The following is a 26,868-nucleotide window of genomic DNA, read 5'->3' on the forward strand; positions in this document are numbered from 1 at the left end:
GGAATATTGTAACTATATTGTTCCCGATATTTGCATTATCGTTGTTTATGCACTTAATTTCAAACTAAAAAGTGATAAATTAGCCCCTATGATAAACTAGATATTAATTTGTATTGTGACGATTGATGTATGTAGAGCAAATATACCAGCATTTCAAAAGAAAGAAATAGAACATCAGAGTTGGTAAGGATGATATAATCAGTTTTCGACTACAATGCTCGACTACAAAACTCATATCATTTCGATATATTTTCATTACTTTTTTGTTTTAATATGTAGGACTCTAAAGTGCGATGGTACTCTAAAGTGCGATGGTCACGCTTAAGTACGATGGTCTACGCTAAAGTGCGATGGTGTCAGACGCTAAAGTGCGATGATTGTTTGTTTTTTAAGTGCGATCAGAAAGCACGCAAAAGTGCGATGGTATGACACGCTAAAGTCCGATGGTATAACGGGAATGTGGTTCAGGCAATGGTTTTCTTTTTTTGCTGACGTCCTATTACATTTTCGTTTATTGTTTAAATTATGTGTCAAATCATAGTCTTTCTCTTTTGAATTGTTTTACACTGGTCATTCTATACATTGTAACCCTATATAGCTAGTTGCGGCATGGACCAAGGCTTTACGTTGACGGCCATATGAATATTAGCTGCATACATGAACAGCATTTGGGATTGGGTGGATAGTTTATTTTACATTTTCTTATGTTTATTTAAAGTACGATAGTTGTCCAAAAGGTGTAATGGTTACACTGCAATATAGTTAGTGCATCTGGAATTTAGTGGAAGTCGTTTTTTAGCAATAGAATAATATATTATAAGACAATGCCCCGTGTAAAAGGTCATACTTAAAGTTGCACATTTCAATGACATTAGGTCGAAGATAGATAGTTGTCGTATTGGTAATCATATACACATCTGTTTGTTAGGTTGCTGTCTAATTGACGTATATTTATCTTTTAACAGAAATAACAAACCATATATTATGTTTTTGCATTGAATAATTCAATTAGAAAGTGACTGTTTTGATTAAAGTTATTTCTACAATTTCACAAATTAGGGTAGCACAATACAAAGATTTTTCATCCCCAATCAGACATCTTTAAACTGATGTAATTCCACTCATCCTTCTTTCAATTTTATAAATGAGGTACCAAAAGAAAGAAGAATGATTTATCTTTCAAATTGTGATAATTTCATGATGACATAATTATTACATAATTAATTGTTATGTAATTAGTTGCTATATTGTGATGTCCATACTTGAATGAGTTTAGCTTCTTTGTTATTCATAGCATCCCAAAATATTTTACAGATTCTTGCACAACAAAGTTTGACCTCCATTTTAGGGTCTCCATCGCACTTTAGCGTGGCCATCGCATTTTAGGGTCTCCATCGCACTTTAGAGTCCTACATATATACATAAGAGGTTTAAGATGTGGTATGAGTGTTAGTTGCATAAGAGGTTTAAGATGTGGTATGAGTGTCAGTTACATAAGAGGTTTAAGATGTGGTATGAGTGTCAGTAACATAAGAGGTTTAAGATGTGGTATAAGTGTCAGTTACATAAGAGGTTTAAGATGTGGTATGAGTGTGAGTAACATAAGAGGTTTAAGATGTGGTATGAGTGTGAGTAACATAAGAGGTTTAAGATGTGGTATGAGTGTGAGTTAGACAACTCATCATCCAAGTCAGTTAGTAAAGTGTAAAATATTATAAGTCAAATTATGGTCTTCAACACGGAGACTTGGCTATCACCAAACATCAATCTATAGAGGGCCCCAATCAATGACTATTGTAAAACCATTTAACGGGGATATTAATGTACTACTCTATATATAAAACGAGATACGAGAAACACTTTTGACTTACACCAACAAACGATAACCATTGAACAACAGGTTATAGTTTTTGGACAAGTACAAACAAATGCAGTGGTTTTTATCATTTTCATGTACCAACCTTCAACCTAACCTGAAGTGATGGTGGTTAAGTTACGTTTTAGATTTTTATATAACAAATATTTCAAAGGGAAACCCATGGTGGTTTTACCCTCGGTTGTCTTTATTCAATTGATATGTAGTGTTCGTAAGCTGTCTCACTGACCTAGACTCCTTTTAGCTACCTATAAAATCAGGTTGAACCCACCGTTTTCTACATAACAAAATACCTGAACGAGTCAAGAATATGACAGTATTGTCCATTCGTTTGAAGTGTTTGTGTCTGTGATTTTGATTTTGCCATTTGATTTAATACTCTTTTTTGCTATTTTCCTCGGAGTACAGTATTTTTGAGATTTTACTTTTGTCATTCATATAATCCGAACTACTAAAGGAAGAGACCTATTTCCTTGAGCACAAATTCCTCTGAACCATACAAAGTAAAAAATATTATTGATATGATGTATAAAATGTAGTGTTGTGTACTTCCTAGAAACTCTTATAGAAATTTCCAAATACGGGGCTCAATCGACGTACTGGCCGCGAAATTTAAAACTATTTGTTTCAACACTTGCCTAATTATACCACAATTGCGAGAGCAACTTTAAGTATGATATTATATCTGAAGGATAGCATATCAAACGGATCTGTGTTCACATTAGAATCTAACTCATAGTAATATTTGATACACAGGGGAATATCGGCTGTCAGCATTAGAACAATTACACCTCTAAAAGACAGGTAGATAGGTCATAAACAATAATTTTAACTACTGAATCTAAGTGTCTATAAAACTTGTTTCTTTATGTACATTTTCATCAAAACTTTAATCATGGGATGACTCCTCATAGTATATTATTATCCTCTACTCTTATTAGCTGTCTACAGAAATGATGTAAAAGAAGAATAATTGCGGTTTACAATGATAAAATATTTTTAATAAAGATATTTTCGTTTCGAAAAATCTTTTAAGTAGTATTCCATTTGTGATCTGTTTGAAAACATCTTTATATTACTGTTAGATATCATGTGGTAGAACTGCAAACGAAGTTCGAAATTACAAAAGATATAAATAATGACTCAATATATCATTTAAACTTGACTTTTAACTGTAATTACATGAGGAACACGATGGATGCCACATGTAGAGCAGGATCTGCTTACCCTTCCGGAGCACCTGATATCACCACCGTTATTTGTGGTATTCGTGTTACTGTTTTCTATGTTGTGTCCTGTGTAGTATTGTTTGTCTGTAACGGGCCAACAATTACAATGAAGTGTAGAAATCACTGTAAATTGAACAAAAAATGATTGTAACCATCAATTATACGCTTACAAACCAAGAATTGTAACCCGCCATTATACGCCTACAAACCAAGAATTGTAACCCGCCATTGTACACGTATGAACCAAGAATTGTAAACCACAATTGTGCAATACTGTACCGAAAGTTGTAACTCGCAACTACAGAAGAATGAACCTAATGTCTTGCATACATGTATGTTAAATATATAGCACTGATTTTACGAAAAAACGTATTTAATTGCCGAAAAGAATAGCTTTTAGTGGATCAAATATGTTTAATTTAAAGCGTGGTTATATTTGATTTGCTACATTAAAGGGCAAAAACACATTTCAAAAGTTAATAGCACTTTCTATGATAAAATGTTTCTATTTTTCTTTAGAATTTGAACGCATGCATGATATTTATAGTAGGATTTAATAAGATGATACATTTAAATTTACAAGTAAAAGAATTGTTGCCCTGAGATTTTCATCAAAGTAATTCAAAGCGATTGATGTGTTTATGAAGTGTTTCCCCAAATACATTCTTGCAGGAATGGATACCAAACCTTATTTTATGTAAACCTGTTGTGTGTTCCATGTGTACCATGTTACCTAAGTTCAATATCGTAGCAGCTACATAACGGCTACGTATCTGCTATTATAAGTTATATGGTTCGCTACTGACCCCCTACGGACCCATAGAGGGTGGGTAAGATCCATAGGTGGTGAGGCCGGAGGATTTAATTCACTCTCTATGGATCCGTAGGGTGTCAGTAGTAAACCGTATAACGAATGTATCGCACGCTGGACTTTTCTGCTGCGTTTTGTTGAAAAATAATCAAAGAAACACAACAACATTAATAGATGACGTCACCATTACCACATCACGACCCCCTTAGAAATTTACTAACCCCCTACGGTCTCATAGGGAGTCACTACATGTACGTGACGGCGTTAAACCAATCAAAACGTGATAATTTACCCGCATTGCGATACCAATATCTATGTAGCAGCTAGTCCATAGCTACACGTTCAATAGTCAAAATCTACGTAGCACTACGTAGTAGCTACGATATTGAATGCGGCCCTGGGTTGTGTTCAATATCGTAGCGGCTTCATATGGCTACGTAGATTTATCACTATTAAATGTGTAGCTAGCCTAGCTGCTACATAGATATTGATAGTTCAGTAGACAAAAATCTACGTAGCACTACGTAGCCGCTACGATGTTGAACGCAACCCTGCTTTAACAAACACTAGGACGCATTCTTGATCGAATCATACATACCCTGTTGCCTGATTTTAAAACCAATACGACAAAACCTTGTGCGATGTATACCATGTTGCCGGCTTTCTAAACACATAGAGGACGTGTAGTTTGAGAAATGTCAAAAATTGTAAGAAAGAAGGAAACGTTACGTAAATTTATTGAGAAGATATTTTTCCTTTTCCAATATCAGGATAAAGATAAATTATTGATGGGTTTTATTTGTCAAAGGTCCAGTGACAAATATTTTAGGCATGCTTATTTCACATATTTATCTTTGAAAAATGTTTATTAAGCAGCATTATTTCTTTTTGTACATCTCTGCAGACAATGATTTGTTTCACGTTCATGGAATCATTTTCAAATTAAGGATTAAATTTACTAGTTTGACTAGTATTATGGTAGGCCAACGACGGGATTGGGAAGTACAATATTACAAAAAAAATCAGTTAACAGAATTACACTACAGTAGTACAGACTCGGGGATAATTATCTACTAGCAGCGGTACTGACTCGGGGATATTTGTCTACTAACAGCAGTAATGACTCGGGGATAATTATTTACAAGCAGCGGTACTGACTAAAGTATTATTATCTACTAGCAGCGGTACTGATTCGGGGATAATTATCTACTAGCAGCGGTACTGACTCGGGGATATTTATCTACTAATAGCAGTATTGATTCGGGAATACTTATCTTCAAGCAGCGGTACTGACTAAAGTATAATTATCTACTAGCAGCGGTACTGATTCGGGGATAATTATCTACTAAAAGCGGTACTGACTAAAGGATTATTATCTACTAACAGTAGTACGGACTCGGGGATAGTTACCTACAAGCAGCGGTACTGACTCGGGGATAATTATCTTCTACCTGCGATACTGACTCGGGGATAATTATCTTCTAGCAGCGGTACTGACTCGGGGATAAATATCTTCTAGTAAGAGCGCTGACTCGGGGATAATTATCTACTAACAGCAGTAAAGACCCGGGGATCATTTTCTACAAGCAGCGATACTGACTCGGGGATATTTATGTTCTAGTAGCAGTACTGACTCTCGGATAATTATCTCTTAGTAGCGGTACTGACTCGGGGATAATTATCTACTAACAGCAGTACTGACCCGGGGATACTTATCTTCTAGCTGAGGTACTAATTCGGGGATAATTATCTACTAGCAGCGGTACTGACTAAAGGATATTATCTACTAGCAGCGGTACTGACTCTATCATAATCATCTACTAAAAGCGGTACTGATTCGGGAATATTTATCTACTAAGAGCAGAACTGACTCGGGGATACTTATCTACAAGCGCTGGTACTGACTCAGGGACAATTATCTACTAACAGCAGTACTGACCCGGGAATATTTATCTACTAATAGCAGTACTGATTCGGGGATACTTATCTTCTAGCTGAGGTACTAATTCAGGGATAATTATCTACTAGCAGCGGTACTGACTAAAGGATATTATCTACTAGCAGTGATACTGACTATCATAATCATCTACTAAAAGCGGTACTGATTCGGGAATATTTATCTACTAAGAGCAGAACTGACTCGGGGATACTTATCTACAAGCGTTGGTACTGACTCCGGGATAACTATCTACTAACAGCGGTACTGATTCGGGGATAATCATCTTCTAATAGCGGTACTGACTCCGGGATTATTATCTACTAGCAGCGGTACTGATTGGGGATAATTATCTTCTGGTAGCGGTACTGAATTATGAGAAAAATGATATGGTATTCTGTTAGAACAATGAATTTGTCTTCTTCACTGTGTATTTCGGGCATTTGTATCAGGTTTGTTAACTATTTTGATTAGTGCAATAACATATTTTGTTTATTTAGTTGTAAAAGCTATAAATTAAATTCGATATACAGATGCCGTACATCGAATGCTAATTACATTCATTCAATAAAAATCATACGTAAATAATTCGCATTTTTTAGTCTTTAATGTAATTGGACATTGACATATGCAATTATAGTAATTTTAAAGCAACATGCACAAAAGAAAAACAATTTTATGATATGTTTTAGATCTATATTTTGTAAGATTAATCTCATGTGTAATGCTGGGCTCGTTTGATTTCAAATTTGAAATTACATGTTATCATATTGGTTAGTATTTATGCTTTTATAGCAATTACACGGTTTTGTGTTTCTAAAGTAATTTATTTTACAGAGTATTAATTGAGCATATTTCATATCTAATGTCAGAAGCATCCTCGATTTACATAAGCTCGACTCCTTGTAGTAATAAGTCAATATGCTGACAGTTTGAATACTTCTTTAAGTTAAGTATCACTTATCGTAGGGTTCTGTGAAGATACTCGGCTATAACATTTCTGTAATTTACCAAACCATCTTATTTACTCAGTTGATGAACATGCATTTTTTATAATTATTCGAAACAGATGTAATTTGTTAATTAAATTCCTGTGAAATATGTTTGGTTGATTGATATATATGACGATTAGTGTGTGGGTATTTAAAGAAGGGAGTTAATCAATACGTAACATCATTCATAATGAACGGCACGAATGATACCACGGATTGTCATCACTTTGATCTTCTATGTTTGGACAGACATAATAAAACGGACCAGGCATACACAATTCTTATGAAATATATTTTTCCGAATTTTTATGAATGGATTTATATTGCCTTATTTAGTATTGTTTTTATATTTGGTTTAATTGGTAACATTTTAGTATTTTACGCGGTATGGAGTAATGTTCATCTACGGAATACGACAAACTTTTTCTTGGTTAATTTGTCCATAGCCGATTTCTTGGTACTACTTGTATGCTTGCCACCAACAGTTATACATGATATTGCCCAGACATGGTTCCTTGGCGAGACGATGTGCAAGATCATTACATATTTACAGGTAAGACTTATCATTTCTCCCTCTCTCTCTATCTATCTGTTTACATATCAACCGGTAAGGGTAAGTAATTGTTGTGTTAGAATAAGTTATCTCTTTCTGTGCAAGAAAAAGAGGGACATAGCATTAGGGAAACACCTATAACTGAATAAATATTACTTTGCTACTACCGTTTTAATTTAAAAATATATACTTTTTCGTTCTTAAGATATCGATTTAATTTTACAGTTTTTACAGCAGATGTCAGGACAAAAGAGTAAATAAATTTCTTTTCTCAACCTGTCTTTATTACGAAAATGATATTTATCTATACATTTGTAGATATTTCTTTAGTAATGAACAATATGTTTACAACAATGATAACTTTTACAAATCTTATTATAGGAATAGAAACGATCGTTAGGAGAAGCAAATGTTTGCATATTATACAAATCCTTATATAGGGTATAAAGAAATATACTAGTATTAGTTTCACAAAACACATTCGAATTTAATTCCAAGCGAGTCTTTTCTCACATATGACCCATGTAATTCCGTTTACCATGATGATTTTTATTTATGACCATGACATTTTGCCGAATAAGTTCGACAGTGATTCGTATATTTTCAAAAAATTGAATTTGTTACGTATACTTTTGGCAAACTGAATTGGTTCTACTGTTACACGTATATTTGGAAATGCATGAAAAGTTTACAACTCTTCAAAAGTGATTTATCTTTTTTACCACGTGTATATAATACGCATTTTGACATATTTTTGATTGTCATTTAAATAAACAATCATTGGTTGATGGTACGATGTTAAAAATAGTTCGTTATCAGTGAAGTCGGTCCTGTACCAAGTCAGGAATATGACAGTTGTTATCCATTCGTTTGATGTGCTTGGACTTTTGATTTTTGATTTTCCTTTTTGAATTTTCTTCGGAGTTCAGTATTTTTGTGTTTTTACTTTTTTTTCAAGTGTATAAGAAAACGGACTGAATTCAGAGATTTGAAGTTTTGACAAGTTGCATAAGAATTAACACAAGTTACTCTCTTCCTTCGGGTCGACTTTACTTATGTATTGGTTTTGTATATAAATATATTGCCAATTTGACTTCTATATGGCAAATATATAATAAACGACAAGTCAGCATACGGGTACAGGCTACACAACTGAACATACTTTAATATGAAACCACTGTCGACATTATTTATTCTTTAAAGTTATATATGTATCATTTTTCCATGACGCAATAAAAAAGGAAAAACTTCCTTGAAACAGATATGTTTCACATTGAAGATAGATTTTGTTCATTTGCCTTACCCTATTTGATTTTCTAGTTATAACAATACTATGAGTATCCATTTACTGAGAAGTATGTGCATATTCACTGACATGCTTATAATTCATAAGAGTTAACAATTTTTCTTCTATAGATTTTTAAAGAAACGCAAGTTTTTCCAGACAGCTTTTGGACCAAATCGGTTTTTATTTTTCAAAAACAAATGTCCGGTGTACCAATGTACATTGTTGTATGCCATATGTTTATTTTATAATTTGACAGAAACACATTTAGTGAATAAACACAATTACTTACAAACATGTCTGTTTTGTAATGTAATGAAATTATTTATATGAAATGTGTCATTAATTAGGAGATAACTGTATTGTATTTTAATCTCCGATGGCATCAATGGCATCAATACAGTAAACGGGTATTTGCGACCATCAAATCCCCAATTGATGCCGTCGGAGCTTAAAATACAATATTGTTATCTCCATTCTAATGAAACTGACAGAAAACAACGTTAAAACATGTAATTAAAATCTGTTATATGCCGTCTGCGCTTGCGTGTACGTCCCATAGCATCAATTGTCAATTGATGCCATGTAAAAAAGTGACGTTATCCAATCAAAATGAACGTTACAAACGTTGTTGCATTAGAATGCATGATTTTCTACCGGAAATTTTTAAATTCTTATCAGAAAGAAATTGATAATGCATGATTTGATTTTTTCCTTTGAATTTTTGAAACAATAACAACATTTCAATTTAACTATGAATTTTGTAACATTCAACCACTTACACAGAATGAAAAGGCTGTGTTTGTTATTTGAAGCCAATTAATTGTCGCATCGGATGAATGACTGTGTTTGTTAGGTGAAACTAATTGACCATTGCATCGGATGAATGACTGTGTTTGTTAGGTGAAGCCAATTGACTATTGCATCGGATGAATGACTGTGTTTGTTCACCTAATTTACCATTGCATCGGATGAATGACTGTATTTGTTAGAAGCCAATTGACCATTGCATCAAATGAATGACTGTGTTAGTTAGGTGAAGCCAGTTGACCATTGCATCAAATGAGTGACTGTGTTAGTTAGGTGAAGCCAATTGACCATTGCATCGGATGAATGACTGTATTTGTTAGGAGAAGCCAATAAATCGTCAAATAAACGATAATAGAGATTTAGATACCATATAATAATCCCATGTCATAATGTTTCAATGTCTTGAAAATTTCTGAAACAATTACAAATGTTTTACTGTCATGCTTTATTTATAATCAAGGTAATGACCAGTCATGATGGCCATATAATTTTTCTCAGTCGAAAACAATGACCATTTCTATATGGTTGAGTGGTCACACATTCAGTTGATAATCGAAGTATTATACGTTTATTTAACATGTATTTCACTCTATTTGTTTTATTCAGTTTCTGTCTTACACTTTAAAAGTGCAGGTTTGCTTGGTAACAGCGTTCAGTAGAATACGTTTATAGATATCAAGTGGTTTTTCTGAAGTACGTCTATCTTAGAATTGAGACAGAGGTTGATTAAACTTGTGATTTGATGTCTTCGAAGCCATTGGAAATTTTGAAAAGTCTTAATTGCAAAGTTTTGCTATTAGGTTTCAAGATTCTTGTCAAAAGAATGTTTGATTAAAGTCCATGTCATATTGCCTTCAGCTTAAAATGATGAAAACTTTGAATTATCTTCATTAAGAAGTAAGACTTCCAGGTCATGTAGAGATAACCAAATCAATTCAACAATTAAGGTATTACTACATTAAATGTCATTTGAAATATTGATTCCGATGGGAATTAGAACGCACAATGATAATTATTTAACAACATTGTCTTGTTACTTGCACTGCTTGTTAATGTCAGCCATTGTTGTCTGTCTCAGCATGATAAACGTTTTGATAATATTATATCCTTGAAAACTACAAATACTTCATAATATAATGTTTCTATTTAGCGATTCATGTCTCCTTTTCTTCGGCCTGTATAAATCGAATGTACTTATAGCTTTGTACTGAACTGAGAGTAGAGAAGATACTATCGGGATATCGGGATATCAACATCGTCTTTTTGTTTCTTCACCAATAATCTTGCTGCTTGGTTCAGTTTGAAGTTTTGATCGGAACCATGTAACCTGCTGTTTTTAAGGTTCAGTTATGACAATAAAAGAATTAGAAAATGAAAGCCACTAAATACCATTTTTTATGTACTAGTACTTGTTTTATTGCAATAGGTGATGTAACCAAGCTAGATTCTTAACCATGCATATACAATTTTTTTATAACTATTTACACCACTGGGTGGATGCCACTGCTGGTGGACGTTTCGTCCCCGAGGGTATCACCAGCCCAGTAGTCAGCACTTCGGTGTTGACATGAATATCAATTATGTGGTCTTTTTTTTTTATAAATTTCCTGTTTACAAAACTTTAATTTTTTTCGAAAAACTAAGGATTTTCTTATCCCAGGAATAGATTACCTTAGCCGTTTTTGTCACATTTTTTTGGAATTTTGGATCCTCAATGCTCTTCAACTTCGTACTTGTTTGGCTTGATAAATATTTTGATATGAGCGTCACTGATGAGTCTTATGTAGACGAAACGGGCGTCTGGCGTACTAAATTATAATCCTGGTACCTTTGATAACTATTTCCTATATGCTAGAATAAACTTCACGGAGAAATGAACTCTTTTAAACGTAATAACAAAGTTAAAAAATTTTAAACCTCCTTATCATATACTAGATTAGTTCGAAATTTCAAGATTTTTTAAAATTATTTCCATGAAGTTTAAAAACAAATCCTTCCAATTAAAAGACAGCAATGAGAGTATTTTGTTCTAACAAATTCAATTGCAAGGTCGATATGAGGAAGATATCTGCTTTAACTCAAGTATTAATCAATCAGCTAATGCCGAATACAGCTTTAATACAATAAAATGTTGACAAATCCTTAGTGCTGATTGTTGTAAACCTCTACTTATACTAGGAAACAATTAACTAGAAAATACTCTCAGGTTCATTACACGCCATTCAAAGTACATTCCTACCATTGGTCTTACAGGTTAATTTCTGAAAATCCGAGAAAGGTCATCAGCTCTAGTCTGTATTTTGGTCTACAAAGTTCAAAAGTGAAAGAAAATAAATAGACGAAGTCTGAGAAAAAAATGATACATTGACAGAAACTGTTCAATTTTGCCGTCATATATGATACTAGACATACGGTCTAATTGATTTAAGTGTGCACGTTATTTCACAGATACCTTAAGTTATCTCATTATTACTGTATCATATACAACGGAAAAAAATCAACAGATCACACGAACATTATTGAAGATAAATAAAATATGAAAAAGAGACATAGATATATTTATTGAAACTATAGATTTATTGAAAACTTGTTGTTTTTCAATTACTTGTGATCAGAAGAAACACGTATACCAGACAATATTAGCGAAGTCTTATCAATATTTCATTATCGTAATGTTAAAGGGCAGAATCTATCCTGTTTGTGTCTTTGCATCTTATTGTTCACGATATCATAGCTGTATTTTAGGCTGTAAAAAAATGATGCAGAATTTCTAACAAGATTATACTTACTTAATCATGGCTCTAAACAGAAGTTTTAAAAGAACTAGATATTTTCTTAGTAATAATTTAAAACAATAAATATGAAGGGAAATCAGTAGTTAAACTTACGTTATTTTATATCTTGCGTACACTCAAACCAGATAAATCAGGAAAGTTTGAAACTACACATACTTAGTAGATTGTTAGTTGTTAGAAAGACCTTTAGTATGATGCAACAAAACAATGTCAGATCATGGTATACTTCATACAGTTCGAGGCTGAAATGTTTTTATAAGTTAAAGTATAATTTTTGATATGATTAACTCGGTCTACTTCAGGGTGGTATTGAAAACTATTTAAAAACTTTTAGGTTTTCGTAGAAGTGTTCATAATATATGCATAACAGGTAGCTATATAGTAAAAAAAAAAGGGTATTTCCGAGATTCTAAGTTTAATAAATCAATTAACAGTAAAATTTTCCATTTTGTATTATAGTAATAAAAGATAAAAATCCCTTATAAAATTATTTAAATTTCGATTTTATAAAAGCTATTGTGTCCTATTTTGTCATTCATCTTCCTCTTTTGTCACATAAGTCATCATTATTTCTTTACAGTGACTTCTTAGAAAATATGTTAACTTTTAATAATCATTGATGCATTAAAACAACATGATCAGTTACCTAAAATTGTACAATTTTTATTTTATTTTTGGAAATATTAATATATAGAATAATATTTAAGTAATGTACCAAAAAGGTTCTATTATAATTGGATTATACCAAAATAATACGTACCGCATATCTCGACATGCAATTAGATAACGACGTTCTTAAATATATACTGTTTGTAATTTCTTTAAAATTCTCATATATTTTAACAATATTCTGTAGTATAGATTGTAACATTTTTTGGTTTTAATAATGTGACTGTCTGCCTATTCTGTTTGTACTAAATTTACGACGTGCACAAAAGAGTTTTTTTTTTTTGATTGGCGGTCGAATGTCATTTATTATGTGCCATAAGTTATTATTAATATCTAGGCAGAGGTCCTCATAAAGTGTAAAGCAATTAAACATTCAAAACTTTTCTTTTGAATATAGTTCAATATTTTACCAAATACAGCATCAAAGGAACGAATAGTAAATACAGACACCTTTTGCTCCACCATACAACGTTTATATAGCCCAACTCGTTTGCTATGACCGTGTGTGTAGTGATATCATAGTTTTAACGAGTGTAATCAATGCGTCACTGGTAAATTATTAAGTCAAAGATGTCGTTACCATAAATTACTTAAACCTTTTACCAAATTCTTTCATATGTACAACGATTTGATTAGTAAATGGCTGTATCTGAAGCAAACGGTATTTCATATACTAAATTTTACGGCAATGATGTACTAATTAGTACTCTCAAATCGTACCTTCTATTTGATTTGACCTGTTGATACTATTTTTAATGCCTTTTCGTTATCTAAAGTTTACTTATTTAAGGTTATATCCGTCTGTATAACAACTTTGATAAGTGTTTGGTATTACTTTAAATGTTCATTTTTTCATATCTATTCTCCATTTAAACTGTATACCTTACTATAATATTATTTTCATGTACCTGTGTATATAATGGTTATTCTTGTTTTTTTTAAATTGTTTAACATCTCATAGCGCAACTACTGTTGATTTTATATATTCATCCTTGTATTGCTTTTGTATTTTCATTTTATCATAGATCAAATTTATTCGTTCAGTGTAATATTATGTTCTCTAGTGTTAGTATGTCTTTTGATTGAGTTCAGCCATTTCAATTGATAGTTTATGTTGTGATGTTACACTATTTTTTCACATCTTTTTCACGTAAACATACACCATGGTAAAATGCGTGCACTAACCCTACAGCTAGAGGTATGTACACTGACATATTGCGATAAATACACACACAGTGATATTGCGATAAGTACGCACACTGTCACATTTCGATAAGTACGAACACTGTAATATTGCGCTAAAACAAGTACGCACACTGCTATTTTGCGATAAGTACGCACACTGTCATATTGCGCTAAGTACGTACACTGCCATATTGCGCTAAGTACGTTCACTGTCATATTGCAATAAGTGTGCACACTGTCAAATTGCGCTAAGTACGCACACTGTCATATTGCGCTAAGTACGCACACTGTCATATTGCGCTAAGTACGCACACTGTCATTTTGCGATAAGTACGCACACTGTCATATTTCGCAAAGTACGCACACTGTCATATTGCGCTAGGTACGCACACTGTCATATTGCGCTAAGTACGCACACTGTCATAGTGCGCTAAGTAAGCACACTGCCAAACAGCTTGAAATTCATGCATTCGCGTTATAGTGTGTCAATACACACACGTAAAATAACCCGCTTGCTTAAAAACGCCTCACGAGCTTTATTAGTTGTTGTCTTCCATAGATATTCATATAATTGTAAGGATCTGAATTAATTCATAACTTGGCTTCTTTTTGAATACTCTTTCCCTAATGAATATGTTGAATAATGACAAACACATGTCAATTTAGTGAGCATAGACTATTTTCATATGAATTACAAAATCAGGTGTATAATACAACAATAATAGTTATAATAATATCTTTATTTAGAAAGTGTAACTAATCTGGATTACACAGATTTTCAATAAGGCTCTCTTAAAACAACAATAATTGCATTAAAAATAAACAATTTATTTTCAATAATAATGATAAATAAACATTTAATACAATTTTAAAATACAATAAACAATTATGATATGGCAATACAGTACAAATATCATGGTTATGTTAAAAGTACATTGATTTGTATTTATGTTTAAATTCTGATACTGTATTTGATTTCTTGATTGAATTAGGAAGAGCATTCCATACTTTTGGTCCAGTGTACGAGAAACTAGACTTATACAACTCTGTATTTGGTTTTGGGATTAAGAAATTATCTGAGGATGAAAATCTCGTATTGTATTTTTGGTTTGCAGAAGCTGATAAAATAAGACAACAGTAGTTAACTCATTTGCATATCAAAAGTTAAACTGATGAAGACTGATAGTTGATGTCCTTAAATTGGAGATGTAGTTTCAGTCAAATTGTCGTAAAACATTTTATTTTATCCATAAACTACATAGATTGAACGATTGTGGTTTAATCCTCGACATAATTATAAACTCTTTACGACGAATGATATGTAATGTGTTATCTGACCAGCTCTACTACATTGGTCCATTTGTAAACTAAACTGCATCGATATCCATCCTATTGAAAGTAATAAAAGTAGAAAGTTTTCGTAATTACACCACATAAAAGATGTTATCCTATAAACTTTCATTCTTTTATACAGTTGATGGTGATAAAATGTTTTTTTTATGCAATAAAATCGAAACAAGTTTCGTTTTAAACAGTTCATCAAATCACTCAATTAGAAAGTATTTACACAACTGACAAGTTCCTGCTAAAAACGGGTTTTTTCCTTGATTGGCAAGTCGGTGGTTTTGTTACCACACAATACTTAACGTCATATGAAACATCAAATCAAAACAGATATATGCATATGTTTTTTAAAACTAAATGGACAGTTTACATTATACAACCTATGTACATATACTCTTTTCTGAGAAAAGTTCTTTAATTTGTCCACATTTAGAAGAAATTTTCTTATTTCTAATTGCTTGCTGCCAGGAAGCAATTCGCCGACATATGTTCCGTATGCATAGTGACCTAAGCGTGACCCTCCTCGTAAACATCCGATGATAGCAATACGCATGAATCTGTCATTAAAATAAACAATTACCTGATTGCATATGTTAAACACGTGTTAAATAACCATGCTTTTTGTTGATTATTGACTATAAGGTGACAATCGGTAAACTTCGGCTTCAAAACACGACATTTAATGAGTAGCCATATTTGATAAATCATAACAGACAGATAGAAAAAAAAATGACGATTATGCGATATATTTCCGTAAAAAATGATAAAATCGTGCACAGAGGACTAAGTTTATGATATATACATGCATTGGTTCAAAAATAGGATGAACATTATTTTTCACCACTCACTCGTTTCTTATGACTTTAAAGACATTTTCATTTCAAAGATAAAGTTCGGAAATCCTTGTAGAAACTTATAGCATTCAAATAATTACAGGTACGATTCATTCAATTAACCGAACGTATAATTTCATTCGTACCAGATTTGTTAAATCTACACTTGTTATTCTTCATAAGGAAGATCCTCTGATCATATTTACTTCTAAATGAAAGAAAACAAAACCATTTATGAAATTACCGTGTCCTTGACCCATTTTCAAAGGAATTGCAGTTTACATAAGTTTATAGAGAAATGTTTTTAACAAGGATTTGCCAGTTAAACCATACAAATGACATGATGTAATGAGCTAAGTTTATTCCAAACAGTCAATAGTTATGTACTTTTTTATTATATAGTAATATTCTATGAATGATATAAATCTTTTCGTGATTTTAAATACCGAACCCTTAAAATAATGATTGATGACAAATAAAAGTTTTGTGCAGATTTTGTTATTGAAGATTTTTTTTTGTTCAAAAAAGGTATAAGAAACAGTACAAATCAGTAAATTTCATCAATCTTTTTGAAGTGATTTTTTCAAAATAGGATATTCAGTCAGCTCAACTCAGGAAAACGTTTACCTTAGGTATATTTGGAAAAAAACTAACTAAGTTAGTTCCGCCCCTTCAAATGTGCATAAATAGATGATGACGATTTTAGAGATACTACCGACACAGATAAATCTGTTTCATATTTAGAACTTTTTCTCGAAATAACTACTGATGGTAGGTTTATGACAAATGCGATGATTTTAATTTTCCTATAGTCAACTTTCCATTTCTGTGTAGCAACATCCCAGCGGCACCAGCATATGGGGTATATGTATCTCAATTGATACGTTACTCTAGAGCTAGCTCAAAGTACTTTGATTTCGTTAAACGAGGAATACTGCTTTCTCAACAATTACTAAGACAAGGCTATGAATCATTTAAAGTAAGGTCATCACTCAAGAAATTTTGCGGTCGCCATCATGACCTGATCGGCCATTATGACAAAAGTGTGTCAGAAATCATATCTGATATTCTTCCTAAGTCATAAAAACCTTCCATCATTACCGAACTGTACAAAGAAATAATACGACGGGTGCCGTATACGGTGCAGGAAATGCTTACCCTTCGAGAGCACCTGATTATTTCACTCCCGGTTGTAGTGGAATTCGTGTTGTTTTTTATTTATTATTTATTACTGTTGATGTAAATGTCCTTTAGTTTCGTGAATGTTTGATCACTCTTAGCGTTATTGTTATTATCTTAATCTTAGAGAATTTTGTATTTGTTTTATTGGTTTTGAATTAGCTGTTAGTAACTGTGAGTACTCTCAGATCTGTACTAAGTGTTTTTTTTGTGGTGGGGACGTATAACTACCCTGCCAAGTCCATTCTGTGATTTTGTAAAATGTATTTTTTTATTTCATAAATCAAACCCTTTTCTACTGATTGTTCTATTTTGTTCTTTTGTTGTATTGTGTCTTTACTGTTACATGTCTAGGAAGGTTTGGTGCCTTCGAACCAAATAATCTAATGTGCCCGTCCTTATTCAGTGGTTATTGTTTGCTGTTGATATAATATTAGTGTGTCGTTTATTATTTTGTATGTAAATCAGGCCGTTAGTTTTCTGAATTGTTTTACATTTGTCATTTTGGTACCTTTTATAGCTGACTATGATGCATTATGTGTTTTTCTCGTTGTTTAAGGCCATACGATGAGCTATTGTTTTTGATTTCTGTGTCACTTGTGAAGAGTTGTCTGATTAGAAATAATACCATATCTTCTTTTTTTCATATTCAAAGGTTTAAATCGTGCATTTGCTTTTTGTACAAGGGTGAAATTTGATTTGTGTTTACATAGTGATCTTTTCGTATCTCCCTATGTGGAAATATCAAGTACCTCTTTTCTTTTTATTGTACTTTTACCTTGTACTCGATGTAATACATGTATATCTGCTTTGTAGAATAAAGTATACTGCAAATATGTACTAATACCTTTCTTTTATTTTTCAGTGTGTCAGTGTGCTAGTATCTGTGGTGACCTTGACCGCTATATCAGTTGAACGATACTTAGCTATCTGTCGACCGTTGTCATTCCGAGGCTCCAGGTTCCGAACAGCCCTTGCTGTGGTGATAATATGGATACTTTCTCTTGTGTCTTCATGTCCATATCTGGTGTTTATGACATCAATTCATGATGATTTAGTTCCTTCATCAATTGTATTACTAACAAGTTGTGTATCATCCGATTTCAACCAAGAATACATATTCCAGATATTTTTTATGGTAGTATTTTTCCTGATTCCATTCCTTATAATGACATATACATACATTCGGATCGCTTTGTGTTTATGGAGAAGCAGTACATCTGGCTCTGTTGCCTTAGGTAAGTATGAATACTGTACAATTTATAAAAAATAACAGCTTCTGAAAAAATGACTAATTAATTATCGAAGCGAATGAGTATTACCTATACATAAGACGCAACACTTCAAAATGTACGACAAAGATGACATTGGTTAAACGTTGCCAAAATGTACGACAAAGATGGCATTGATTAAACGTTGTCAAAACAGAAAAAAATCATCTAAACAAGTTTCCTAAGCCGTATTTGTCACAAATGTTTAGGATTTTGGGTCTTAAATGCTCCTCAACTTTATATTTGTTTGGCTTTCTAACTAATTTGATCTGAGCGTCACTGGTGAGTCTTATGTAGACTCATTAACTAATCATAGATACCCGGATTGAAATGTCTGTCGAATTGAACTATAAGCCTGGTATCTTTGGTAACTACTAACAGAAGCTTTGTGAAAACGAATTAATTTATAGATGATATTGACATCAGGTGCTATTGGAACCCAACCATACATACGTGTATTCTTCATTGATTTTTACTAAAGTCAGTTTTTCATAACTGGAATGGATCCATATCCTGTATTACTGATTATATTATCATCAGAAAATGAATTTGAGTCTAAGGACATTTTGATCTAAACATACCTGTACTAAGTGAGGAATATGACAGTTGTTTTCTATTGGTTTGATTTGTTACAGCTTTCGATTGGGACGTTTTGTAATTTCCTTGGAGTTTGATTTCTTACAGCTTCTGATTGAAACGTTTTGATACCTGTACTAAGTGAGGAATATGACAGTTGTTTTCTATTTGTTTGATTTGTTACAGCTTTTGATTGGAACGTTTTCTATTGGTTTGATTTGTTACAGCTTTTGATTGGAACGTTTTCGATTGGATTGATTTGTTACAGCTTTTGATTGGAACGTTTTCTATTGGTTTGATTTGTTACAGCTTTTGATTGGAACGTTTTCTATTTGTTTGATTTGTTACAGCTTTTGATTTGGACGTTTTGTAATTTCCCTAGAGTTTGGTATGTTTTGTTACTCTACTTTTTACCTCGTTCGAAAAACAGAGTTATATTCTGTCATCTGAAAGTGTAATCTTTCTATCCTAATGTGTGTGATTAACGTTCTAAAAGATTTATAAGGAATAGTAAAACTATATATCTTCGTTTTTATATTCCAAATGCGTCTTGCAAACTTACCTTTATATATTATTTGACATTAGTCTTAGTAACAAATTTTCTCATATACTCTTTCGGCATTATTTTTTATCGAAGAGGGTAGATTCCTTATTGCTGTGGTGATATATTGCACATGTCTTCACCATCAAAATAAAACAACTATAACAGCACTGTTGAATTGTTAGAATAACTTTTTTTTATAAATTTTCTGTTACAAAACTTTGAACTTTGTGAAAAACTAAGGATTTTCTTATCCCAGGTATAGATTACCTTACCCGTATTTGGCACAACTTTTTTTGAATTTTTGGTCCTCAATGTTCTTCAACTTTGTACTTGTTTGGCTTTACAACTAGTTTGATCTGAGCGTCACTGATGAATCTTATGTAGACGAAACGTACGTCTGGCGTAATAAATTATAATCCTGGTACTTTTGATAACTATTTACACAATTGGGTCGATGCCACTGCTGGTGGACGTTTCGTCGCCGAGGGTATCACCAGCCCAGTAGTCAGCACTTGAGTGTTGACATGAATATCAATTATGTGATCATTTTTATAAATTGTCTGTTACAAAACTTTGAATTTTTTGAATAACTAAGGATTTTCTTGTCCCAGGAATATATTACCTTAGCCGTATTTGACATAACTTCTGGGAATTTTGGGTCCTCAATGATCTTTAACTTTGTACTTGTTTGGCTTTACAACTAGCTTGATCTGAGCCTCACTGATGAGTCTTATGTAGACGAAACGCGCGTCTAGCGTAATAAATTATAATCCTGGTACCTTTGATAACCACCCTCATATTGGATTCTATAGCGGAACTAATTACGATGCAAGAGAAATGGTATAATTTTACTGTGATAAACGAAAAAATTGCGGGATTGTACCTAAAAAGACAACCATTTTGATTATGATTGATTATTGACAGGCTTATGATAGAACAGTTCGACTGCATAGACCACTGGATCAACGCGACCCGATTTTGATTGGGTTATTTTCCTTAAAAAATTGACTAGAATCCTAATGTTTTTCATTTCAACTTTTTATCTTCAGTACCATCGTTTGATATTATTTCCTTTAATAAAACTAATGTTAACCTGTCTACACGTTTGAAATCAGGAATACATGTGTAAATGAAATTGAGAATGGAAATGGAGAATGTGTTAAAGAGACAACAACTCGACCATAGAACAGACAACAGCAGAAGGTCACCAACAGGTCTTCAATGCAGCGAGAAATTCCCGCACCTAGAGACGTCCTTCAGCTGGTCCCTAAACAAATATATATATAATCCTGTAATGTTGTGTTGTCATTCTAATGTTATATTTCACATGGCCATAAAAGAGGGAGGTTTGGCATTCCACAAAACCAGGTTCAACCCACCATTTTTTCCTTTAAAACTGTCCTGTACCTAGTCAGAATATGGCCATTGTTATATTATAGTTCGTTTATGTGTGTGTTACATTTTAACGTTGTCTTTCCGCGTGTCGTTTGTTTTCTCTTATTTTTGAGTGTGAATTCACATTACTATAAGACGTGTCACGGTACTTATCTATCCCAAATTCATGTATTTGGTTTTGATGTTATATTTGTTATTCTCATAGGATTTTGTCTAATGCTTAGTCCGTTTCTGTGTGTGTTACATTTTAATGTTGTGTCGTTGTTCTCTTATATTTAATGCGTTTCCCTCAGTTTTAGTTTGTTACCCAGATTTTGTTTTTTGTCCATGGATTTATGAGTTTCAAAACTGTACACAAGAAACTAAAATTCAAAATAGTACAAGACTAACAAAGCCAGAGGCTCCTGACTTGGGACAGGCGTAAAGATGCCTCTAGCCAATGTAGAAAAGTAAACGCATAACAATACGCACATTAAAATTCAGTTCAAGAGAAGTTCGAATCTGATGTCAGAAGATGTAACGAAATAAAATAAACAAAATGACAATAATATATAAATAACAATAGACTACCAGCAGTTAACTTAAATGCCAGCTCCTGACTTCAATTAAACTGATTATATATCTTCATCATTTGAATATCAGGCACAATCCTTCCCGTTAGGGGTTTTGTATCATACTATCATAACATATATGAGAGGAAAATAACCCGTGTCATGCTAACAACTGGATTTAGATAAATGTATTTAGTTCCGATGCAAAGACCCAATAAGTGAATCACCATTAATTCCAAAATATGCAATCTTCAATGACCTGACAACAGTATCGTAACTATATCCCTTCTTAAGTCTATTGAAATGTATTGTTAGCTTATAAGGTGAATACTGACATTTTTGTGCTTTATAAAGAATATTTTTTTTTTAAGTTGGATGTGAAATACCTGAACGTATATTCTGCATAATAGTCTGCATGTTGAGCTATATTTACGAATGCTGTCCTTATACCAATGATAAAATTTAGTAAACGTTTGTGATATCGAAAACCCTGGTGTTATAATTTTTCAGTAATGCTAAATTTCTCTGGTAAAAATCTAAAACATTGATACATACACGAGCGAATCGTACAAGTTAAGATATATAAACACCGTAAGACGGTGACAATGGAACGTCACCATCTGAAAATGGATAATTAACGATAGGAAATGAAAAATCATCTTTTTTATCATAAATTTTAGTATTATTCTTTCCGTTAATGATATCGATCAATAATATTTTTTATGAGAATTAAATGATCAAAATTTGTACAGTTTAGGTTATTAAAGATTAAATGGGTATTATTCTGCATGCGGTTGTAGTTCTGTGACTGCTATTAAAGTATTCTCCGATTTGGCGTTATTCAATATATTCTCTAGATCATATAAGTAGTCAAACCTACCGATGGCGATCTTTCCTTGTCTTGATTTGGAAAATGGTTGTTTTATTTCGTTGGACACTTAAATTCGTGGATCAAGTCATCCACGAAAATCACGAAAATTGGTACCCCACGAATAAAAGTACGTTCACAGTAGATATCAAGATCGATGAAAGGGCAGTGGTCATTGTTAGTATTAGCTTTATTTAAAGTAAGTTCAACCGGATAAATTTCAAATATCATCCAAATATCTTAAAATATATTATTAAATTTGTGTATCAGATATTGTTTCGATAGGTCTTTGCTGATTTTTGTCATAAATTGTAACTCATGGCAATACAAAAGTATTAAGTGTGGAGAACTTAAATGTACGATTAAACGAGAAGACGGACCTAAATTGTATGCAACAGGTTTAAGAAATCGTACTTTTTTTTAAACTATAGTCGGTCTGTTGTCTTTTTGACACATTCCCAATTTTCATTCTTAATTTTATATTTAGTAAAATTATGATATATGGTGGAATAATCATTTTCATACCATTCTTAGAATCAAAGTTAATGTTTGAACAATATTTTGATTGTGTTGTCAAGAATAATATTTAACGTTTCCTATCTTAAGTAGCGAGAAAAGTGTTTTTTTTAAACAGTATCAATTCCGCGGAGGCATCAATTCTGTTTTATCTATTAACAAATATGAGCTAGCTACAGATAAATATTTCCGCAACGACAAAAATATTCCATAGAATTTAATAGCTATCAAGAGAAATCTTTCAATTATAAATTTGATACCATAAAGGGGTTTTTGATATTAAATAAAATTATCAAATAATAGAAATCAGTTTTTTTTTTCTTCCAATTTCAGAAGTTTAAAGTCAATTAACTTCAAAGATTCGATGTTGATATTTCCAAATAGATTTGAAAATTCTCCAACAGATGGATATTGATTGTTTGTTTTATTCCCTTTTGTGAAAAAGTGAAATATAAGTTGTTATTATAATAGAATAAGATTAGAACTCATATATCCCTTAACTTTTAAATCTCAAACTGACTGCCAAATACAGCGTTGCAAATGATAACTGCAGAGTGTAAACTCCTCCCCCAAAAACAACAATAATATAAACATTAACATAAATATAAGGAAAATATTAATTTTATACAATGTTGTATAATATCTTAATAATTATTAAGTCACATAGTCTTCAAAAAATTAGTGTGAAATACAAATCCGTTTATTTGCACAATATTATTCTCGATCATGCATATGTGTGCAGTTCTTCGTTTATACTTGAAATGTGGCTTGTTTGTGGGATTTTGTCATCGTCCGGTCTCGATTTTTAGGTACACGCGAGTGTTTTTATACCATAGGCCAACATTCTTTGTATAATGAAAAAAAAACAAGTGTCTGCTTTTTGGTTGGGTTGTTGTCTCTTATACACATTCCTCATATCATTTCTCAATTTTATTTTCCATATAAACTTAAATAAACACATTCATTGATTATGAAACAATGCAACATACATAGAACGAACTATGAGATAAAAAATGCGATATTCCTGACTTAATACGAGATATTTTAAGAAACAATTATGGGTTTTGTGGTTTGCCAAGCCAGGCGCTTTATGGCAATAATAAATGTACCGCTAAAAATACAGTATTACATGACAAGAATACACTATAAATAAATGCAAAACACTCAGGTCAGAGAAATACATAAATAAATAATACAATAGTACATTTTGACAAGTTAACCAAAGAATAACAACGAATAACTAAAATTAATTTAGGACATACACAAAAATAACATAAAAGAATTACGAACTGTGTGTCTGTCACACGAATATAACAACATCACAAAAAAGTGACGTCACAGGTAAATTTCTAAAACTGTAATTATGTTATTTTCTAGCTCTGTTTGTTGTCATCTTATAGGTGTAATAAATACGTTATTTACACCTGTAAACCAAATATTGTATGTGGATGGAATCAATCAACGAAATTGTTACTTTCGTTTCACTGCCAATGTTGAAGTTATTTTCCTTTAAATAGCTTGACACGACTTATACATGTGTAACAAATCTGTAGTGTATGTGTTAGATTGAAGGACACATGCATACTAGAACTAAACTGGCTGCTAAAAATGAATTAATATTTCTCTTTTATTAATGATTGAACAAAAAATATATGGCCCCTTTAAAGCAATGTTTATAACCAAATTTCCGTTTTGATTAGATCTTACTCTAACTATAATCCCAACCAGCCTTTTTAGACAATCTAAAATATCTTCAAAATTTACAAATAGTCCATGAAACGATATAGTACACATATTGGTCGACCAAAAGCTTATCTTGAAAATCGACGTTTCTTTGTGGTATTACATACTGTACTCTGTGCACTCTTCACTCCGAAGTTAAATAAATACGATTTGTATTACCTTAAAAAAGATAAAGTTGATCGGCCAAGATACAAATGACATTTTAGCATTTATTAATGTGAAGCTTTATATGAGTACAACGGTAAAGGAATATATTGGAAACCAGCATGTTCAATATTAAGAAGATACCTACCGATAATAACTTCCACTGTTCCTGATTTGTCAACGATATTTACCCGTCTAAAGTCGTTCTGTTTAAATATTATACGTAAGATATACATGTATATCATATTATTATGACAGTGTTAATGTATTTCCATTGAATTTGTTTCTTCTTTCGAAAAAAGTAAAATCACAAAAATACAGAACTCTGTGGAAAAATGCAAACGGAAAGTATTATATCATACGGAAAATCAGAAGCTCACATCAAATGAATGAATAACAAATATTAAATGTCATATTCCTAACCTGGAACATGTTTTGATGTACAAAATGTCAAACTCATACCTATTTATAATTTGTTTGTCTTCAAGATACGCTATGATAATTTCTACTTTGTTAAATGAATATTATAAAAGAGGGACGAAAGATACCAAAGGGACAGTCAAACTCATAAATCTAAAACAAACTGACAACGCCATGGCTAAAAATGAAAAAGACAAACAAACAACAGCACACACGACACAACATAGAAAACTAAAGAATAAACAACACGAACCCCACCAAAAAACTAGGGGTGATCTCAGGTGCTCCGGAAGGGTAAGCAGATCCTGCTCCACATGCGGCACCCGTCGTGTTGCTTATGTGATAACAATTCCGGTAAATAGTCTAATTTGGTAGGTCACATTCATGAAAGGGAAGGGGATTGTAGTTACGACGTAAGGAACATATCCGATATCTGTGTGAAACGGTTATTCCATAACGGTCAACCAATTCGTGATGGCGTCCGTAAAATTTACGAAGGGATGATTTCAACTTCACCATTTGGAACTCTTGGTTTAATAGCTTCCTTGGGAGCAGCAACCCTCTATCAAGAAAATCATGATAGGAAATGCAAGTACGGGAATATCGTATCAATTGGGAGATATATACCCCGTATGCAGGTGCTGCTGGAATGTTGCTACATAGAAATGGAAAGTTCACAATTGGAAAGCTGAAATCATCTCTTTTGTCGTAAAGTTTTGTTTTCAACCGACCCTCATTGTCAATTTCTATTTATAACTGTTTTAGTGTGAATCGTTTAATACCCTCTGAATAATATGTTTTAATCTCGATCGTTTAACGGCCACTAGATATTATTTTTTTATTATTGTGTCTCGATTGCTAAATATCCTCTAGATTCTAATTGTGTTCGTCTGGATCGTTTACTGTTCGTTAGGTACTATTATTTAATTGTCTTGAGTGAACTGCCTTCTAGATCCTATATTTTCTTTTAATCGTTTAATAGCCTCAATTTGATATTTTTTTTACCTTGCCTCTTGATCATTTACTGTCTTGTAGATATATTATACTATTTGTCATTGTTGTCTTCCGTCATTGTGATACTATTCTATTTGTCATTGTTGTCTTCCGTCATTGTGATACTATTCTATTGTTTGATTTCGTATCGACTATTGTTATGTGTCACAATTGTTACATTTCTCTGTATTCTAATATTTGATTGTATTGATTGTTCAATGCCCTATAGTTAATATTGCTTTGTATTTCTCTATTATATAGAGGGTACATCATTCCTATCTCTGTTGGTCTTTTTATGGCCTCTGGTTACTTTTGCTTTATATTTCTCTGTTATAAATAAGGTTCATTAT

The 26,868-nt window shown here is 32.3% G+C and overlaps 1 protein-coding gene across 3 annotated transcripts in view; it reads left to right on the plus strand.

Moving 5' to 3' along the window:
• The first annotated feature begins 6,880 nt into the window (after positions 1 to 6,880).
• Positions 6,881 to 26,868, plus strand: part of LOC143058851 (orexin receptor type 2-like) — a 42,801-nt gene continuing 22,813 nt past the window's right edge. For all 3 annotated transcript variants that reach the window (XR_012973260.1, XM_076232329.1, XM_076232337.1), the window contains exons 1-2: positions 6,881 to 7,397; positions 18,363 to 18,735. Coding sequence is in view for 2 of the 3 variants with exons in the window: in XM_076232329.1 (XP_076088444.1) it covers positions 7,035 to 7,397; positions 18,363 to 18,735 (736 nt within the window). In the remaining variant the exon portion in view is untranslated. The remainder of the gene's footprint in view (positions 7,398 to 18,362; positions 18,736 to 26,868) is intronic.

Source organism: Mytilus galloprovincialis, chromosome 1, assembly GCF_965363235.1.
Source record: "Mytilus galloprovincialis chromosome 1, xbMytGall1.hap1.1, whole genome shotgun sequence".
Taxonomy (NCBI): Eukaryota; Metazoa; Mollusca; class Bivalvia; order Mytilida; family Mytilidae; genus Mytilus; species Mytilus galloprovincialis.